Source organism: Salminus brasiliensis, chromosome 22, assembly GCF_030463535.1.
Source record: "Salminus brasiliensis chromosome 22, fSalBra1.hap2, whole genome shotgun sequence".
Lineage (NCBI taxonomy): Eukaryota > Metazoa > Chordata > Actinopteri > Characiformes > Bryconidae > Salminus > Salminus brasiliensis.
The window spans coordinates 11,723,741-11,744,549 of NC_132899.1; the positions used below are offsets into that span (position 1 = coordinate 11,723,741).

Sequence of the window (20,809 nt, forward strand, 5' to 3'; positions counted from 1 at the left end):
GGTTCAAAGAAAGAAAAATCCAAATGATGACATTATTAATATTGTTGCATAATCTACTAATAAGAATAGAGCTGGGAGGCAGGAGTAGTGTGCTTGAGCAGGCTGCTGATTGGGGCTGTTCACGCAATGAATCTATATTAGATATCACAGTAATGATGCACTGACCACCACGATTGCGCATAATTGTCAAATTTTTGTCACATTTTTTGTCATTGCAATTTCAGAATTTGTAGATGCATTTCTACACCCCCACTAACTGTAACCCCATCAAAAATTACACCGTGATCTGGAAAAATCAGCGTCCTCACACAGTCACGTTGCATGGGGTCAGTACATAATGGAGAGATTAGTGTGTGTGTCCACACACACACACACACACACACACACATACACACACACACACACACACACACATACACAGTCTCACGAAACTATGAGATTATCTTAATGATACTTAAAGAGAAACATTCACAAAAATGTTGTACAAAAGTCACATTAGTCCAAAATCAAGGTTATTAAAAAGAGTTGCTTTTGTTGGAGTCTCTGCTGTCCAGGAAATGCTTTCTACTACATTTTGGAGCACTGCTGTGAGGATTTGATTGCAATTATTAACAGGAGTGTTAGTGAGGTCCGAATGTTAGATTATCAGCACTGCACCTCATCCCCAATTTCCCAACTCATCTCAAAAGTACTGGACGGAGCCCTAACCATCATTCCAGAGAACACATTGAGCTCCACAGCTCAATGCTGGGGCCTGTATTCACCTTATTTTCCAATTGAACAGTGGGGGTGGGTATCCTTGTTTATTCTGTGTAGAACCTCTGGTGCGACAGCGAAATTAATATATCCACAGTGACAATAAACATACAGTGAGTAATATAATAATATGCTCAGTGAGAGGGTGTCACATGTCTCTGGAACAACAGTGTTATAAACACAACCCAAAAGGCATTAAATATAAATCATCCACCCAAACCTCCATACATCTTACTGTTTTGGACAGGTGAAACCAACATCAGATCACCCAGATGACCCAGAGAAATGGCTTGGTTATGACGCTCTAATGTAGCAGACGTGTTGGGTGTTTGTGTGACTATCAGATGAGGCGTCTTCCTAAGTGCTAGCCTACCTCACAAGAGCCTCACAAGCACCTGACACGTCCGCTTTACCAGGGCTTTATAACCGACTCTGTTGAACCTAAACATCACCTTAATAGATAATATCTGACAGGCTGGAAGGTCTGAAAAAGCAGCACATGACTCAGTAGATGCAAAACAAAGCCATTAAAATCTGGAAAGGGTTAAAAATCCATTGCTAAGGCTCAGGGACTCAGTGAGACCCGGTATCCACAAATCAAGAACACAGTTGTAAATAGGCCTGTCGCGATAATTGCCTTTTTGTACAATATATGGATATGATCTCAATTTGTTTTTGATGACCTTGTGTTAACATAAGAACGAATGTCACCACTATTTCAGACGGTCACACAATGACCAGTGCATTAATAATAGCCACTCCATACACGCCACTGTTGGGCCTCTGGGCAAGGCCCTTTACCCTCTCTGCTCCCCGGGCGCTGGAGTTGGCTGCCCACCGCTCTGGGTGTGTGTGTGTACTCACTGCCCCTAACACGTGTGTGTGTGAGTGTGTGTTCACTACCAGATGGGTTAAATGCGGAGGACACATTTCGCTGTACAGTGTACACTGTACAGTGACAAATACGTGCACCTTTACCTTTACAAAGTAGACAGCGTCAGGTAAACCTGTATTACAGCAGATGTTGTTTTTTTTTAATTAGCATTAGGAAATATGCTAAGTGGTGCACTGCTCTAATTATCAGTACACTATTATATTAACAATGTAACAATAACATAAAATGGTCTTAAAATGATATATTGACAATGACAGTTATTTCTAGCATGATACACTGTCCCAAAAAATAGTCATGGGGACTGGCCTAGTGGTGAAGGCAGGAGTGTCTGGCCTTCCAAAATGGCAAAGAAGTGGGCAAATACTAATCACAGCACCCTACATGTACTGTGTCAGACACGACATAAGCAAGTCTGTTCCAGATTACTTAACGAGCCGACACAGTTTGCGACGAGTGTGTGTTGAACTAGGTATGCAGTTTGCACTATAATTTTCCATTACTTATTAGCACCATTAGCTTTGAAGCTCTGGTGCAAAACTAAGGAGCATAGTTCTGAGAAAAAAAGCAGGCTTCAGCTGATCGAGTGCATTTGAGGTTAGACAAAAAATACAGCTTCAACGTTAGGACACTTTGGCTGTGGTTAAAACTGTCATGCCTGGTTGAAATGAGAAGTGGCATGTGTGGTGTAAAACCACATAAACACACACACGCACGCATGCTAGCTGTCCAGCAGAAGAGTGGAGGCCCAGAACAGGAGAGATGAACAGACACACTCACATACACACACACACACACACACACACACACACTAGTTCAGCTGCACAGCGACAGGGCTGTCAATCAGCTGCTGATTTGTGTCTGCTGAATAATGTAGAGCTGGTGCTGAGCTCCAGCTCACATTACACACACACATACACACATGCACATACATAGGATAAAGGAGAACAAAGAGGGGAGATGAGAGAGGAGAGCGAGAGAGGAGAGTGATAAAGAGAGGAAAGAGGGTGCATGTAAACTCCAGCGTGTAAGAGTGAGAGTGAAAAACGAGAAAAAAGGGGTGAGAGATTATGTGTGTCAAGACAGAGAGCGAGAGGAATGGGAATGCTGATAGGGATGAGGTGATAAGCAGGTTTGTAAATGTGGTATATCAGGACTAAACTGGTGATAAATGTAGATATTAGTCTTACTTAAAGGGCTCGTAGAATGTCAAACTGTATTATCCCTGATAAAGCTGAATAATGAGAAACAGGGCTGGAAAACGGGACATTTTTAAAACCCCAAAACTGTTTTTATCACAGGCTTGACTCACTTCACATGCAGCCCTAGTGAAAGCCCTTTGGAGAAATCAGTTATCTTCATACTGGGAAAGTGCACATTGTTAATAAACTAGACTCTGCTATTTATAGAAATACAGGTTGCTATACTAACATAACTTGTGGCCGCGGCTTTTCCCGTTGCACTGTCTGGACACTAAGCAATGATAGCTTTTATCATAGCTTTCTTCAATGTCTGTTCCCTCAAAAACCCAAATCAAAAAGGAAAGTACCAGCTTATTTCATTACCGGTAAAACTCTAAAAATCTAAACCTGGAAAAGTGAGTGGGGGCAAGGCAAAACTGGCAAAACTGCCTATGATCTCTTTAGCTTGCTAACAGCACGACGCACTGAGAGGACACAAAGGGAGGACAGCAACACTATCCTCTGTAAGACTCTTGTTTACACTTGGCATTAACATGCGTTTTGTATCTGGAAATCATCTGGATCTACGTTAACCTGGATTCTATTTATACTCATCATTAAAATGCAACCCCCTATGTGACCACATGAGATCCAGTTTTACTTTACCACATAAAAAAAACTCAATGCTACATTTTTAATTTACATTTTACTTTCTGTAAGCAATGCTTTTCAGGATTGTCCTGCTCCAGGAGACTGTGAACAGTTTAGAGGAACAGTGGGGGTTCTACAACGCACTGGTACAACAGATTCCATTTACTAATCCAATGTGGATGAGATCTGCCGATGAGTCTTGGGGGTGTTTACACCTGGCTTTTCATGCAGACATGTGAAATCTGAACGTGATCCGATGACCAAAGTTATGTTAATTGTATTTCATACTGAGATAAAATAACAGGGTTGTAAATAGGCTGGGTAAACGACATCTAGGCTTTCCTCAATAACTGCAACACTCAATAAATGCATTTTTTGGTACTTTCATGCATGGCAGCTAGTGTGCTAGCGTGACACAGACACATGTTAGCTGGCTCACAATACAGCGTAGCTCCAGTGTAGAGCTGAATGTGCAAATGAAGCACAAAAACAGGGCCGGAGTTTTGGCCAACGGATCAGAGCGCGGAATATTTATACATGCAAATGGAAAACAAAGGCAATATATTCTATCTAGCAATTTCACAGCTGTTATCGTGTAATTATCAATAAATCAATAGAGCCAGCTTTAAGTGTTTGCATGTGTCTGTGTGTGTGTGTGTGTGTGAGTGTGTCTATGTGTGTGTGTGAGAGAGAGAGAGTGGTGGAATAAAGTGAAGGATAAGCTGTGGGACAGCAGCAGATCCTCTTACGCAACACCCTGCAGCTCACTCTCTAACCCAGCAGGAGCTCTACACACTCCAGAGCCGGCCTGTCTCACTCTGTCAATGTCCGTCAGTGTGCGCATACACACACATACGCACACACACACACACACAAACACACAACAAAACTGCATACCTATACATTTACATACTTAATACTGGATGTATAAACATGATCTCAACATTTCAAATAAATAGGGTGGATTTTAACTGCTTGTGTGTGTGTGTGTGTGTGTGTGTGTGTGTGTGTGTGTGTGAGAGAGTGTGTGAGAGTGTGTGTGTATTAGGATCATCCAGAGAGCACAAACAAAGCGAGAAGCTGCTGCTACTGCGGTTTGCCCATCTGCACACCACTCTCCACGACTTCCTCCAGTTCTAGGAAACACACCTTGAGCTCTCTCTCTCCTTGTTCCTCTCAATTTCTAATTTTACCCCATTTTCTAGCCAATTTGGAAGGCCACTTACCCAATCCCCATTCATGTGAACTCACCTCATCACTAGCAATGCCCCCAATACTAGCAGGGTGAAGACTACCACATCTCTTCTGATACATGGGGGGCCTGATATGGGGAAGAAGTGCCATCAACGTACCCCTGGGAGAGCAAGGCCAACTGTGCTCTCTCTGACTCTGGCTGCTGATGGCAAGCAGCATGACCCGGGATTCGAACCTCGGATCATAGTTGCAGCGCCTTAGTCCACTGGACCACTCTGAGCCTTCTTTCTCTCACTTTAAACTCACTCTCTCACTTTTCTCTCTCTTTTTTTTCTCTCGCGCTCTTTGTTTCACCTCCTCTCTCTTCTCTCTCTATTTCTCTTTCTTACTGTTATTTATTTCTTACCCCTCTCTCGCTCCCGTCGCAGAGAGCTCGCTTTCCATTTTCTCTCTCTCTCTCTCCTGCTGGTATATCTTACTTCTCTCTCTCTCTATCACTCTCTCTTTCTTCTCTCTCTCACTCTTTCACTGTATCTCTCTCTTACTTTCTCTTATAATTCTCAGCTCTAATCACTACTGTGCAAACACATCTACAAACCACATAAAATACACACACACACACACAATCAGAAGCATTCTCATCAAAATACATTCCGTTAATTCCTTTAGAGTCTCTCAGACCTGATTATAAAATGCATTTTAATCTTTCCTGCTCTTCTGTGGGCTCTGGGTAAGAGGCAGTCATCTCTAAACAGCTCTGTCACTGATTAAATATTTCATTATACAATACTGGCTTATAATGCTATATTAGATAGATAAATATTATCACTGCCGTGTGTGTGTGTGTGCTGCATGACTAAACGCTTCCACCCCTGATATTTTTGTTTAACGTTTCAAGTCCATTGGTATAGCTGTAGCGCAAGAGGGAGGAGACCTGATGCTCTTTATTAGAACTCCCTACAGGCCTACAATACTGTAGCTCAACCTTGCGCATGACCTTGCACAAGCTAAAGACTGTAACCCATCTAATGATGCATCTAATAATGTCAGTCACTTTCTAGCCTATCATCAATGGTCAGTTTCTGAGCAGAGTTGATCTCAGCAGGATATTTTTGGGTGACTGACCACTCGCAGCCAAGCTGTGACTCTGATGCAACACCACTGTGCCTGAAATACTGGTACCGGTGACACACACTAAAAATGGTCCACCACCCGAAAAATATTTGCACAATGGTGGTCCAGTGGTAAACGGGCTACATTCTATAATTGTGTAGTCGGATTGTGTAGGGGATTGCATGATATAGAGAAATTAACATACTGCAGTGTAATGGTATGTAGTAAGATGACTTTTATTATATTCACTTTATACTTTATTATTCTGTATGATTTCAGAGAAAGCGCAGCAATCCTGGAACCACCAATGTTTTAGTGCAGTTTAAGAGTCTGAATGTCTGGTACATAGTGCACAACGATCTGAGTGACTTTCACAAGGGCCCTCTGTAATACCCTATAGCGCACTCTTATCGTGAGAAGGTCTGGCGGCATAAAAAAAGCTGATACTGCCGAACCCTAACGTTACATTTACATTTAAGGCATTTAGCAGACGCTCTTATCCAGAGCGACTTACAAAAATGCTTTGCTATTTACCCAAGAAAAACCTCAGCTAGTTTGAATAGACTAAAAATTCTAAGATACCTCTAGAAGTTTAGACTCTACTAAACACAAGACAATAAGGTGAACACTCTGCTATTCGCCCAAGTGCTCTCTGAAGAAGTGGGTCTTCAGTCTGCGTTTGAAGACAGTGAGCGACTCTGCTGTTCGGACACCCAGGGGAAGTTCCACCTCAAGCCTGGATGCTTGTCTTCTGTGGATTTTGAGGGATGCCGGGTCAAGCCGAGCCGTACTTGAAGCTCGAAGGGCTCTTGGTGCGGATCGGCTTTTGACCATTTCCATACATTGTAGTACCTTTATTTTTGACACCAAAAGCTCTGACGGCAGAACCTAGGAACATCATTTCGAGAATATGATGCTCACCTCACAATTTTTTGGACAGGCTACCATTTTCACCAGTGGCACCAGTGCATGTAGCATATGCCGTCTGTTCCAAACCCCAGATAGAAAGACCCACTACTGAGCATCTAGAAGATACTGTGGTGTACATGAAGACAGGGTGGAGTGCTATTACACTAGTTCACTTCATTAAGCTGTTAGTCCTATTAGAAGCGCTTGTTTGGTCCGGAGAAAACTGAGACTCCTTTACAGACTGCAGGGAGAGTGAGAAGGGAGAGAGAGAGAGCGAGGTCGAGAGAGAGAGGGGGCTCATGAGAATAACAGTGATGTGATTGAAAATGCTCTCTTTTCTTCTGGCCGTGTGGGAAATCAAAAAATAGGTCCACGCAATGAAGGCAGCTTTAAGCACATGTACCGCTCGCTTCTTAATAAAACTACCTCTCCTCCACAATTTCCACAGTGTAGGAGATCCGAGGCACATTCTCCTTCCAAATGTACCGATCACTCCCTTTCTTTTTTCTCCCTCTCCTCCCCCTCAATGCACCTCTCCCTTTGCACAAACTCCTCTCTCTCCCTCCTTGCATCCATCTCTCTCTCTCTCTCTCCTTGCATCCATCTCTCTCTCTCTCTCTCTCTCTCTTTCTCTCTCTCTCTTGCTCTCTAGGACAGTTTGAGCTCAGTAACAGCCCTCCCACGTCCATCTGTCAACAGCACACTCTCAGTATAAAGACAGGGCAGCATGCCTGGAACCCATTCACACTCTCTCTCTCACACAAACACACACACATAGACACATGCGCGCACACACACACACAAATGCACTCTCTTATATACACACAATCTGAGGCATTCAGAACACATTTGTACCCTCGCATGCACACATCCAGTGCTCAAACACACTGAGTGAGACTGTCTGGGCTGTATGAATTATTAATCAGAGAACACACCGGGGCTAATTTTGCATAATTTATGACACACTGCAATAATGGGCTCCTTTGAAGTTCTGATTGGAATTGTGTTTGAATAAATACTCCTTCCTGTGGGGCTCCGAGGCTTTAATTCTGTAAATAACCACAAAAAAAGTGAAGCCTGACCTGACTAAAATAGCAGCAGAGGAGTAGACACAATTCTGGGAGGCTTCTTTGCCGAGACAAGACCAAACAGGACTATTAGACATCCCAGAGGTACGTTATATGTCCACATGTTTGTGGACACCCCCTGTAATGAATGCATTCAGCTACTTTAAGCTGCATATGCACACACACACACAGAGCTTTTTTGTCAATAGTTTGCCAATAGAGTAGGTCTCTCTAGAACAGATAAACATTAACCTATTGGCACCATGCCAAATGCCAGGCATGGGCTAGAGGGGTATGAAGACCTTCCAGCATTAATCTGTGGAGCTGTAGGACTGTGTTCTCTGAAATGATGGCTGGTGCTCCATCCACTACTTTTGGGATGAGTTGGGAGTGGGAGGTGAGGTGGGGTGGTGATCATGATCATTCAACATCCTGACCTCACTAATGCTCTCGCCTCTGAATGCAATCAAATCCTTATGACAATGCTCCAAATTTTTGCAGAAAGCTTTCTTGGACAGTAGAGACAGTTAATGCCTGTTCATTTTTATTACCCTTGATTTCAGAAGAAACAATGAATGTGCAGGTGTCCAAATACTTTTGTCCATATAGTTGCTATAATGTATGTGTTTTTTGTGTCCACGTTGTTAAAGCGAAAGCTTCCTTTTTAAAATATGTGAGTGTGAAAAACCCTTATAGCAAGTTTTTTAAAGCTTGTAAAGGTTCCTCACATTACAAACCATTACAAACTTGTGTTTCTTTATGGTGTTACTACAAGAACAGTATGAAGCACCTTTATTTTTAAAGATCGAAATGGTTCTTGTAATGGCCTTGAATTGGTACAAAACACCAAAGGTCCTCGATCCTAGTCTTAAAGTGCCCCTGCTCTGCACATTTTAGAGCTTTTCTTCCTCCCCAACACATTTGATCCAACTTATAAATTAGTGAACAAGTTCTTTCAGAGGTGAACTGGGTGTGTTAGAGCACAGAAAACACTACAACATGAGGGCAGTGGTGTTCTGGGACCACAATTGAGAACCACTGCTGTACATCATGTGTCTTTAAACTTTAAAAGGGGCTTCACTCACACATCCCATTTGCAAACTGATCCTTTACGAAACCTTCCACTGAAAGTTACTTTAGGGAATCAAAAATGGTAGGATTGTGCTGCATGGTGTACGTAATACATAAATGTAATTACCAGGTGTGTCTTGATTTGACGCAATCACTGACTGAAAACAAGCCCTACGTTAATATTATAGAGTGTCCAGTCTCAGTTAAGAGCACTCAACATTATTAAAGCACAACATTGGGAACAACACATGTGCCCTAACCTCACACACTAGCTACACTATATAGGCCAAAGTATTGGGACACCTGCTTGTTTATTGTTTTATCCGAAATCAAGGGTATTAAAACAGAGTTCATCCTGCTTTTGTTGAAGTAACTGTCTAAAGTAATGGATGTAGCACCATCATTCCAAAGAACACAGCTACCCTTAGGGTTGGGCAGTATCCACAATTTTCATACCGTGATATCATCTCAAAATATCATACTGGCATACAGTATTACCAGAGGCAGGGAGTAGCGAAAGTTGTCTGAGTAGTGCAGATGGTGCTACATTTACGTAGATCACATCATGCATTATTTTAAAATCAAAAATTGATCCAATACAAAATTCTGTTTGCTGACAGGGTGGCAGACAAAGTGAACTCTGTGCACAATTTTATATCAACCATTAAATAAATGATAAAAACATCAGCATGACCATTACAACTAATCTGCTCTGAATCAGGAGAGAGAAGACGGCTTAGTTAGTAGGATAACAATCTGCTCACCACAGATTGGCTGAACGAAAGCTCACTTGTAGGTTCATGTTGATCTGCTCCAGAGAGTCCTATTCTACTAGCAGTACTTCTCTACAGGGACTAGACAAGCTGCATGTGTGTGTGTTCGCATTTGCCCATACGTGTCAGCAAGGGGTGCAACTCAAAGTAGCTCAATGCATTCATTAGAAGGGGTGTCCACAAACATTTGGACATACGGTGTATAAGCTTTCGGAAAAGCACTCTTAAAACAAAAGGGTTTTTTCAAGGGTTCTTTAGTAACGTCAATGGTTCTATGTAAAGGGTTCCTCACATTGGTGGAATAATAGGTCTAGTTCCACTTCTGTTACAAATCAAACACTATATAGAACCAGTTTTCTTTAGAGTGTAGGGTACCCCTGACATTCTAGATAGTCAGGACATTTCGGTCCCGAAAGTATACAAAAACATAGACACACACATACACACACAATCTGGTGGTTTCAGTGTGTGGGTGTATGTGTGAATGTCCTGTGTGTGTGAATGGGGTGCTGAGAGGCACTGGGCTGGTTTCAGGCCCCTGCAGAGATGATGATGGCACTGATGAAGATGGTGGGAGTGCCTGGCTCGTCCACATGGTCAGAATGCAGCGCAGCATGAGTGCAATGCTGCGAGTGCTGCGCGAAAAGTGGGTCAATGACGAGTCCTTGCCTCAGTGTTGCTCCCCACAATGCCAACACCTCTCCCCCCGTAACAACTCTCCATCTCTGCCTACATCTCTGTAGGGATATACTATGGGGTTTGAGGTATTATGTTTATTTCATGCTGTATGTTTCCAAGATATGAACACTGTTCCAACTGCAGATTGTTTGGTCCGATTGGGCTATTAAGGTTCCTATACTGCTTTAATTGCTGCATAGCAACACATTTTTGCAGTTTTTTTTTTCATCTGAGTGCAACCCCGTCATGTCACAATGATACAAATGCACTAGTGACACTCAACCAACCACATGGGGTACCACAGCAACAGTTGAGCAACCACTCAGGATGTCATAACAACTGTCTAACAACTACCAAGCTCCTGAAATACTACATAGCAATCACCCTGCGACACTAAAGCACCCATCTAGCAAACTTTTAGCAACACTTTAGAACCATTTTAGAGATACCATAGCAACCACTTTGCCGGGGATACCATAGCAACAACCTATGGACATCACAGCATGCATCTAGCAACCACCTAACATTTACTTTGTTAAAAAACACTGGGGATATCATAGTAACTACCTAGCAACAACATAGAAATAAACTGGAATACCATAGCAGCCTCTTAGCAACAGCCTAGCAGCTGCCCGGACTGGGAACAAGTTCCGACGGTGAAGATCTGCGTGTGTATGTTAAGCAAGGGGAAGAGTGGGCTTGAATGGACCATGATCGTCAGTAATGAGTAAATCTGAATGGCTAGTTGAGAAAAAAAGCTACCACGTACATGCTTGATTGCACATGTGTGGATTTGTCCACCTGCATTAGTATTTTTTATTGAACATGAGCATGTATGAGTGTGCTTAGCAGTGTGTGAATGCAATGGGGTCATGCAGACAGGCGTGCAGCTCGAGTGTTTTTTTACTGGAGTACGTTAGCACTCATATGTCACCCCCTTTGTTCCTTTTCTCCAAGCTGAACAAGCCCTGAGCTTCGCTACAGCGCAGCATGTGACACTGACACAACCAACACTCACGTTACCCCTGGCACACACCCACACTCAGCGGGAAAGCTGCTCAATGGCTAAACTAATAAAAAGGTCACACCACACACCTATCCCTAGCCATTTAACACACTGTTAAAACCCAATCCATTTCTCCAAATGCCTGGAAGAAACACGCGAATAAGCTGAGAAGACTGGTCTACAGAGGGAAACTGTGGACTGTAGAACTGAGCATCTGACACCTGTAGACAATGAAAACCATCAGCCACTGCAAAGACATGCAAACAGACACATATGGCACATATGGAAGAGTAGTATTAAAAGACAATAATGTGAAGGAAATGAGGAGAGGAACTATTGAGGAGAGCAGCAGATGTGGCCTCCCAGCGAGTCACTTCCTATCACTAATTACTGCTGCTGTACGGCCGCCCGGCCTCCCTTGTCTAGGGGAGAGCACAGCAGGGGGATTGGTGAAACACCTTCACAAATGGCTTCAAGTGTCATATGTGTTGCATTTGGACTGTATTCATATTAGCACAGCAATAATTATCTATATAGGCGGACCATTTAAAAGAGGTATCTGACTAGACATGAAGCAGACCTCTTGCCGAAGTTCCTCGTGGAACTTAACTGTCATTCCTTTGGATACAACACCAGAGGTTTAACTTCATTTGTGGAAGTGTGTGGTGCTTCGGTGAGTGTACTGTATGTGAAACTGGGCAAGATTGGCCTCTTTAAGCGATTTTTAAGTGATCCGATCATAATCTGATCTTAGTGCAACCTCACCCGACTTTTCATATGGTGAAGTGGCATTCATAAACGAGATAAGGAGAAGAAACCACAAATTTTTTTATGGGTTTGCATTACTAAACAGACGTTAATTGGCTGATTGGTTATAGAAACTGCCGTTAGATGCAGGCCTACTTTTTGCAAGGTTAAAACCAGCACTTGGGATTGGCAAGTGTGTGTACAGGTTCTTCTGCTCAGGCAGGTGGGGACTCTTATTAACACCCAGCTCTGACAAACTCTGCCTTGGCAAGACAGTGACATGCATTACCATGGCAACCATGTGCCAACGAGGAAGGAGGGGTTGAAGTCTCCTGCTCGGCCTGCCCTATTTGCTCAGGAGGTCACGGAGCAGTGGCCAGGAAGCACTGACGACGCTGCTGGGCAGAAATGTGTTAAAGCATTCTGAGTGCAATCGATCACTGTAAGGCAAGCCTCGGTAGGTAATGGAATGGAAGAGCATTAGACGAGCAGCGGGTCGTCATATCTAATGCCTTCATCTGTAGCTAAAGCAACCCCCTTGTGATCAACAGTGAAATGCTGTGTAAGCATTCCAATGGAGACCTGGAGCTCATCATAATGGGCAGAGAGATAAAGGAGCACAAAGTCTGGAAAATTATAAAAGGTAGAAGTTATCTGAAAAAGAAATAATGGAAATACACAGGAAGGAAGCTCGGGAGAGAGAGGGGTGAGAGAGGTAATAGGACAGCAGACGGAGGACAATACTAGGAAGGAGAGCGAATGGACCAAACAAAGAAATAAAGTTAGTGGGTGGCAGTGGTGAAAGATGGGCGATCCCCCCTTTACCACTTGAGGTCTGCCAGCAGAAGCATCTCTTTCACACACACACAAACACAAACACACCCTCTCTCTCTCCAATGCCCCTTACAGAAGACGTTGTGCTGAAGGCATGGTAAGTGAGGAAACCAGTAGGCTTCCAGATAAGGAGCTCTCAGTGCTGATAAAATCAGAAGCAAGGGGCAGTGGCCGTCGTGGTTGTGGGCCGAAGGCTTGAGACAAGAGCTCCAGAAAGTGCCTGATGGAAGGCCTGTGAATTATTTAAGTCCTTCCTGCCTCACATGAAAAAAGACAGGAGGCCAAGTCGTGCGGCTGTCTGAGACACATCCACAAAGACATGGCAACCCGGCTCCAATTACCCCCATGGCTGGACTCTACAGAGGCAGCCGACATGTGCTGCTCATAACCCATTCGCCACCGACCCTGAGTGAGACAAAGCGTAGTGCTTTTTCATGCAACTCGTGCACCCAGACAGAACAGCCCACACTGGTCTACAGCAAGTGTGGAAACCCCTGTGGTATTGCAACATTCAACATCATGTGTAGTTGTTTTTTGTCTGTGGGACAGTCAGGACACACCAACTGAGAAGTAATATGGTCACAACACCAACAGCTTCTTGTTTCTGAGAAACAACTGCTTTGAAGGCAATCGTACATTTAATGCATTCGTTCTCATGCCACTAATCGATGAGTCGATTCATCTTGATAATTTATTTTCCTTTAAAAAGTTAAATTCCTTTTCTTTTGGCACCAAAAACTTCAGCATGAAATGTAATGTAGGTTTACACGACAAAGTCCAGTGTGATGGTCAGCAGTGCAGTGGGGTATTTATGGCATTCCCTACACAAAATAATGGATGAAGTCAAATAATTAGATATAGTTACTATCCCATCAAGTCCAATGTCAACAAACACACACACACACCAGCACTGTCAATCAACTTAAAAGCCCAGATTCAAGCCCTAGCATTTTCATTACATGTATTCAGTGGAAATTCTAAGCAGGCAGATATTATTCATTTAATAAAGAGTGCATTTAGAGGCTACAAGATCAACTGATTTAAAAAGCTTCCCTACTAATGATTAATGAACATGAGGAGACAACAGTTATGGTGATTTTCTCGTTTCAGTCCAGAATTGCGCCTGTGTGGTGCCATCGAAACTTTGCCCAATGCACAGACCACCTTTTTGGTTTGTGCTAATTTCAAGTACTTCCACACTTGAAATAAATGATCGGAATGGAGCCCACTGATGACTGGACCCAAAAATGACTGACCTCATGCAGCAATTACATAGCAGTTGTTTTTTAAACTAAAGTGTTTTAGAGATCTAAAAACTATAGAGACTGGTGCCCTGTTCAGGGGGTATTCCTGCATTGTGCCCAGTAATTCTTGTCTTCGAACCCACCACTACTCTAACCAGGAATAAGCAAATGAGACGAATGAATCAATAAATATCCTTGTATCATCTAAACGTTTCTTTGGTTGGCGTAACGTAGTGGGTAACAACGCCACCCTCCTTGTGACAGACTGGGGTTCGGTTCCCCAGCAGGACACCCACACCATCCCACACCAGTAACAGTCCACGAGCAAGTCTCCTAACGCTGCACTGGTCTATCTGTGTAATATGACTCCAATATGAGTCACTAGCGTCAGCCAAATGCCATAGATGTAAATGTGAATGCTTTTTCCTGGTCAAGTTCACGGTGAGCCTAAGAATCAGTGTGCGCAAGGCAGGGATAGCCCCTGGACAGGACACTATACCATTGCAGGGAACCACAGGTACGCCCATTCAGTCACTCCTATGGGGGCAATTTAGCATGGTCAATTCACTTAAAGTTTACTCCTAATAGGGTGAGACCAGAGCAAGGATCGAACCCACAACCCCAGTCTCCTGGAGCGGTACAGCACACACAGTACCTGGTGCTACCAAGCTCCCCAAACTATATATGTTTTGTGTGTTTTAAATTGAATTTAAATCCTTTATACATTTAAACACATATAAGATATTTATTACAGGGATCTGGAGGTACAGAGTCCTGCACAGTGTGGTGAGTATCCTGAACTAAACATGGCAATTTACAGCCAACTTGAACTCCGCGTGTTGGAGTAGGAAAATCTACTACCTGTACAGGACTCGGGCAGTTCAGCACTGGAGTTTAAGACCCCTGATTTATTAGGTGTGCAAAATTCATGCAACAGCATCTCAATTTCATATAATTTTAAAATAGCTCAAATGTGCCCTTTGTTATAACGTTAAAACATAAAAAAGGGCATTCAACACAATAAGCTGTCCTTTATAGCGTCCCAAACCAATGCTCCACCTACCAGCTAATATGTTAGCCCTAGCCAGCAAGCTTACACAATAACCAAATGCTCACATGCTAGTTACATCAGAGCGATATGATATTTAATGTAAGGCTGCGTCCCAATTGTGTACTACACACTTATACTATAAGGTAAATGCTATATACAGGCTCGTACACCAAATATTAACATTTTAACCTGTTTCCTACTGACATGAAGTGATGAAGTGTTGCTATGCCAACATACACCACTACATTGCTATCCGACATTTTTTTATAATTGCTCCAGACATGAGTAGATCCTCCCTTTCCTTTCACACTGCATTTTAGGATACGAGTGTCCATCAAAACCACATTTAAAAACAGACTTGTTCTCAGTATGAATTGTGAATATTTGGCCATTTCTGTCTATATTACATTCTACATACTCAGTAACTAATTAGTATTACTGATTATTATGCAATTGGGATGAACCCCATGATTACAGTTAACTGTATTATACTTTATATTATTATGTATCACTCTTTTAAAAATAAAAGACAGGTAAAATAAAATAATTTTATCAGAATCGGACAACTACCTGTTCATTTGTGTGTGGGAGTATCTATGTGTGCTGCATTTGAGGAGCTCTCAATGTTGAGCAATGTGGGCTTTGTCTGTAGACGTCTAGCCACATGCACCACTGGCCAAATGTAGGGGCGTGCTGGCCCACCACCACCTACACTGTTTATCCTGGCTAGGAAGAACTTGGCTCTAGTGCGCATAGCTGACTAACACTGACAAATCCTGCTTGTCTGAAAGACTGATTTTTGCTGTCTTCCAACAAGAATGCTCATGTATGGTTCAGCTGCAATATGCTGAATGCTTTAGCCTGTGCACTCTTTCAAATAAGCCCAGCCAAGAGTTCCTCAAAGTTACCCAGCAAAAACAAACAAGGAGCTTTGCAGCCCAGCTCATGCTATCCAGTGTTCTCAATGTGTTTCAAAGGACAGGTGCTAATGTATGCATGCAGTCACGCAAGAAAATACTCAACTACTTAAAATCCTTAAAAAAAAAAAAAGTCCTTCAAGGAGTAGCCTTGATCAAAGTAGGGAAGACAGGCAGGCAGCAAGGGAGATGCTGGGCTGGCTGCTTCAAAGAGAGATGTGTTAGTGGACACGAACGATGGGGGAGTGCAGAGATGAAATTGATTTCCTCCCCTCGCTCTCTCACTTGACACATTTGCAGAGCAAGCTGCCAACGCAGAGAGGGGGAAGCCTTACCAATACAGGAACATGATCAATACATTCTGACCTTTCCCTGGGTGCCTAATGTGAGAACATGAGAGTGTTCCTCACTGTAGCCCCTCGGCTGGAGCTAGATTATATAACACCGCAGCGGCTCGTCATTCCAGGCATGTTTATAATGCAAATGTGGTCCATCTCATTCTACGTTATTTTTCCTGCTGCCTGGAACCTCAAGCCACTGTAACACAAGCTGAGACCAGTTATCGCAGATATTCAACAAAAGCTTACAATTTATAGTGTCTTGTCAATGTGCCAGTGTTGTGCTAAGATTAGATAGGACGTTTCAAGGAACTTGATATGACAAAGCTTCATCATTCTTTTCAGTGTTTTAACCTAAGATAGAAGGCATTTGCCATACAACCCTACTCCAGAGCTTTTTAACACCTAGTGGTAGGCCTCATGTTCTGATAGCTTAATACTATAGGTCTAAGAGCTATGCTGTATGTGTAGGATGGAAGCTCATGTAATCTGTACTTTCTGTGCTCAGCAAGTCCTAACCCATTTTTTTTGCCATGAGGACACACTCCAAGCAAGAGTGTGGCAAACTGCCATTTTTGCAATCGGATCAACGCTACATGGATGCCTGGCTGACAGAACACACAGTTCAGAACAAACCTCGACTGCATGTCACTCTTTAAATGCACACCCATCCTCTCCCACCTTTCCATTCTCATGCGGTTCCTCACTCCAGTTTTGTGGCCCACCTGAATCCTATTATTAGCTAATTCTCAAGTCATGTTCTGAAACAACAACAAAAAAATTTGAAATAGTGCTTGGCCTCAAGCTGTAGCTCTACGGAAGGCCTTTGAATGGTATATGACTGTACATTATGAAGTTTCTACTCTGAAAGGTTCCTCATTTCATTTAATAAAATGCCTTGAAAGGGCAAAAAAGGTTATTTAGGGCACTGGTTCCCAACCCTGGTCCTGGATGACCCCCTGCTCTGCACATTGTAGTGTTTACCCTGCCCCCAACACACCTCCAGATCTAGATAATCAGCTAATGAACAAGCCCTTCCTGAGCTGAAGGTAGTGTGTTATAGCAGGAAACCACTAAAATGTGCAGGGCAGGGGGTCCTACAGAACTGGGGATCCAGTAGTGATTCTTTATAGCAGGGGTCATCAGTTCCAGTCCTGAAAGGGGTCTGATGTTCAGTCCAGTTTAGTGGATTACTTTCTCAAAGGCCCTGTTTACACCTTGTGACTTTATGCTTCTCGAGCAGCGGGATTTTATCTGTATGGGGACAAGCCACATAAGACAGACAGCAATCTGATTACTCAAACCACTTCATTTGACTTCCATGTGTGAAGGCATGTGGCTAAAATCTTATTAGAACAGTTGATACTAGTTACTTGAAGTAACTGGGTGTAAACGGGGTCAAACAAACCTTATTAAACTCATTTTTTAATAAGCAGGTTCAGTTGGCAGGTAAAAGCAAGAATATCACCTTGCTGTCCTTCTAAATTGGAACCGATGAGCCCCCTACTTTGACACTTCAACAGAGACCCTTTTAGAGCCTTTATAACAGAGCAGATCTATTATCATGTTACGAACTTGATTCAGGTTAACTTTCCTGATTCACTTGATCAAATGTCTCATAATTAGCTAACGATATGACTCTGACTCAGAACAGGTGGACTACAGGATACGAGCCTGGAAAGTAGGAAAGAATGCTATCGTATGAGCAGATATTTGCTTTTTAAAAGACAACTGTCAACATCAGACAGATGTTTACTTTTGACCAATAATTCAACCTGAATTTTGAAGACATACAATGTATGGACAAAAGTATTGGGACACCTGTTCATTCTGAAATCAAGGGTATTCAATAAGAGTTTATCCTGCTTTTGCTGGAGGAACAGTCTCTACTGTCCAGGGAAGGCTTTCTACTAGATTTTGGAGCACTGCTGTGAGGATCTGATTGCATTCAACAAGAGTGAGGTTAGAATGTTGGATCCCAAACATATTGGATGGAGCACCATCATTCCAGAGAACACAGCTCTTCCACTGCTCCACAGTTCAATGTTAAGGAGGTATTGTACACCTATAGACATGGAGCCGATAGGTTCATGTTTATCTGCTCCAGAGAAGTAGTTGAATGCACTGATTAGAAGGGGTGTCCACAAACATTTGGACATATAGTGTTTTTAGTGTAACTAAAAGTGTAAAGGTAAATAACCTTTTAAAGGTATCAAGAACCTTCACTTAATGTAAAGGTTCTTTACCAATTTAGAGGTTCTTCACACTCACACGTCTGTACAAACATGGTTCTTCTATGGCAACACTCAAAGATCCGTTGTGGCACCTTTATTTTCAAGAGCTTAGGCCTTCGTACATTAACAATTACAGATACCAGCATCTGTCCACTATTCCCATCATCATATTGGTGCATCCTTCATGGAAACTGATCTCAGATTGTGTAATCTTCCATTTAAATAGACGGGCCTTCCTTTAAAAATAAAGGTGATTTGCCATAGAGAACTTCCTTTGGCTCTATAACGAACCATGTTTGCAATAGAGATGTGAGTGTGTGGAACCTTTGCACCAACTGATGGTTCTTCAGACCTTTAACAGGTTTATGCTCATTAAAAGTGGTTCTTCTATGGCCTCGTTCAAAGAACCATTTGCACCAATTACCTAGGTCCAGATTTGACAGAAATATAGGAACACAGCTCTCATCTGCAGATGAGCCATCCTTGGCTGGTTGCCAACCAGGGGGAAACCCCCACTGCACTGGGCTTGACCCCATCTCTCTCTCTCTGCTCGTCTTTTAGGATTTACGCACCCAGTCCTCGAAGTGGCGGCTGCCGTTCTGCAGCAGGTCCTCGAATTGGATGGTGCAGTTGGCCACGAAGTCGTCGTAGCCGATGGGCGCGTCGTGGAAGACGGACAGCTCGATCTTCTTGCCGTCGTAGACCTCGGTGACGAACTCGTCGTTCCACGCGGGGCTGTTGGTCTTCTGCTTGGTGGAGGTCTGGCCCACGCGCCAGTCGTCCACGTTCAGGGCGATGTAGGTGTCCAGAAGGAAGCCCTGCGTGCGGGCGCCCACGGCGTGGCGGAGCGACCACGGGGTGGGCTTGAGGTCCAGCGCCTCGCACACCTTGATCTTCAGCAAGCCGTTGAACACCACCATGATGAGCGCGAGCGCCGTGCAAACGAATGCAACCGGTTGCACCCAAAGAGCGTCGTGTAATCCTAACGGTTCACATGGCAGATACCATCACGGCAGCGGCGGCGGCAGCAGCAGCGGCAGTGCGGAGCAATGCATGTAGATGGATGCTGCTCTGCAGTCTGGTCAATCTGCTTAAAGCTCCTACGACATGCACGAGACTGGGCTAGACTACAGGCTAGACTACAGGTCAGGTGGGAAAACACACAACCAGCTGAGCTCGAGCTCAAAACAGCAGCAAAGCAACAGGGACTTCGATGCTCCCTGATTGTGGTCTCGTGCTCCGCTGGGTGAGTCTGAACGTAGGCAGGAATCCTCGTCTTGCAAGATCCTAAATAATCAGTCTCAAGAGCTCGAGCTTAGGGAATACTCCTAAAACGAAACGCGCGTGAACATGAAAGCTGGAAAACGACTGTTCCCGGTCGCCTGGATCTCAGTACAGAGGAAATAGCTCCGAACGTGAAGGTCTTCCAGTGGGCGGTGTTGTGTGTGTGTGTGTGTGTGAGAGAGAGAGAGAGAGTGTGTGTGTGTGTGTGTGTGTGTGTGTGTATGAGCCGATCCTTAACGCGCAGGCATCGGTCGGGGCAATCCTCTTCCTCCCCCTCTTTCTCCTGACGGACTGCTGGCAGCCTTTAGCCGTGTGTAGCTGATCCGTGTGTGTGTGTGTGTGTGTGTGTGTGTGTGTGAGAGTGCGCGCGCGCGTGTGCGTTTGTATGGTACTGATGGCAGCAGGATCGTCCGCGCTCTTTGAGCCGCCCGTGTCCGCGCGCGCAGTGGGCTGGAGCTGCGCTCGCTTCCTGCAGCCTTCCTCCCTCTCCCTCCTCCTCTCTACGTCTCTCTCTCTCTCTCTCTCTCTCTCTCTCTCTCTCCCTGTCTCCCTCACTCTCCCTCCCTCCCTGCGCTACGCCTGGGCAGGAAATGCGCAAAACACGTCAGCTGGGTTAAGCCGCGCCGCGTCCAGCCTGGGCCGGATGGGGGAGTGTGTGGACACACGCGCGCGCGCGCGCACGCACACACACATACATACAAACACAGACACCGGCCGGAGAAGAGCTTATGTGTTTTTCTGTGTGTGTTGAGGGGCGAGTTTGTGTCTGAGTGCTGGAATGGTAGTGTGTTAGAAGGTGTGTGTGAGATAAGCTTCCATCCCATGCCTTTGCTTTTACTAAAGAACCCTTAAAGAACCCGCCTTAAAAT

At 44.0% G+C, this 20,809-nt stretch overlaps 1 protein-coding gene across 1 annotated transcript in view; it reads right to left on the bottom strand.

Moving 5' to 3' along the window:
* Window positions 1-20,453, bottom strand: part of prkcea (protein kinase C, epsilon a) — a 77,105-nt gene extending 56,652 nt beyond the window's left edge. Inside the window, exon 1 of the mRNA XM_072668006.1 lies at window positions 19,229-20,453. Coding sequence (XP_072524107.1) covers window positions 19,229-19,576 — 348 coding nt within the window. The 5' untranslated portion in view covers window positions 19,577-20,453. The remainder of the gene's footprint in view (window positions 1-19,228) is intronic.
* Between the last annotated feature and the right edge of the window lie 356 nt (window positions 20,454-20,809).